This window comes from Eimeria tenella, genomic scaffold, assembly GCF_000499545.2.
Source record: "Eimeria tenella Houghton genomic scaffold, Eth_scaff1917, whole genome shotgun sequence".
Lineage (NCBI taxonomy): Eukaryota > Apicomplexa > Conoidasida > Eucoccidiorida > Eimeriidae > Eimeria > Eimeria tenella.
The window spans coordinates 7,181-7,396 of NW_013541758.1; the positions used below are offsets into that span (position 1 = coordinate 7,181).

At 29.2% G+C, this 216-nt stretch overlaps 1 protein-coding gene across 1 annotated transcript in view; it reads left to right on the top strand.

The window, feature by feature from the left end:
- ETH_00038890 (uncharacterized protein) overlaps positions 1-216 on the top strand; it is a gene marked incomplete at both ends in the record, with an annotated part of 2,573 nt that overhangs the window by 2,067 nt on the left and 290 nt on the right. Inside the window, one exon of the mRNA XM_013374104.1 lies at positions 81-214. Within this exon, the coding sequence (XP_013229558.1) occupies positions 81-214 (134 nt within the window). The remainder of the gene's footprint in view (positions 1-80; positions 215-216) is intronic.

A 216-nucleotide genomic window follows, 5' to 3' on the forward strand; every position in this document is an offset into this window, starting at 1 on the left:
TTATTTATTTGCCTTTTCTTTTTTCTTTACTTCACTTTTAATTTAATTTAAAATTTCTTTTTTTCAATTTGCTGCTGCAGGTGAAAATAGCAGATTTGGAGTGCCGGAAACTCTCTTTGGTGTCTTCTGTTTCTTTTTTGAAAAAACAAAATAAAAAAATAATTAAAGAAGTCCTTTTTCTGGATCAGTTGACAAGTTCCATGCAGACTGACAAAG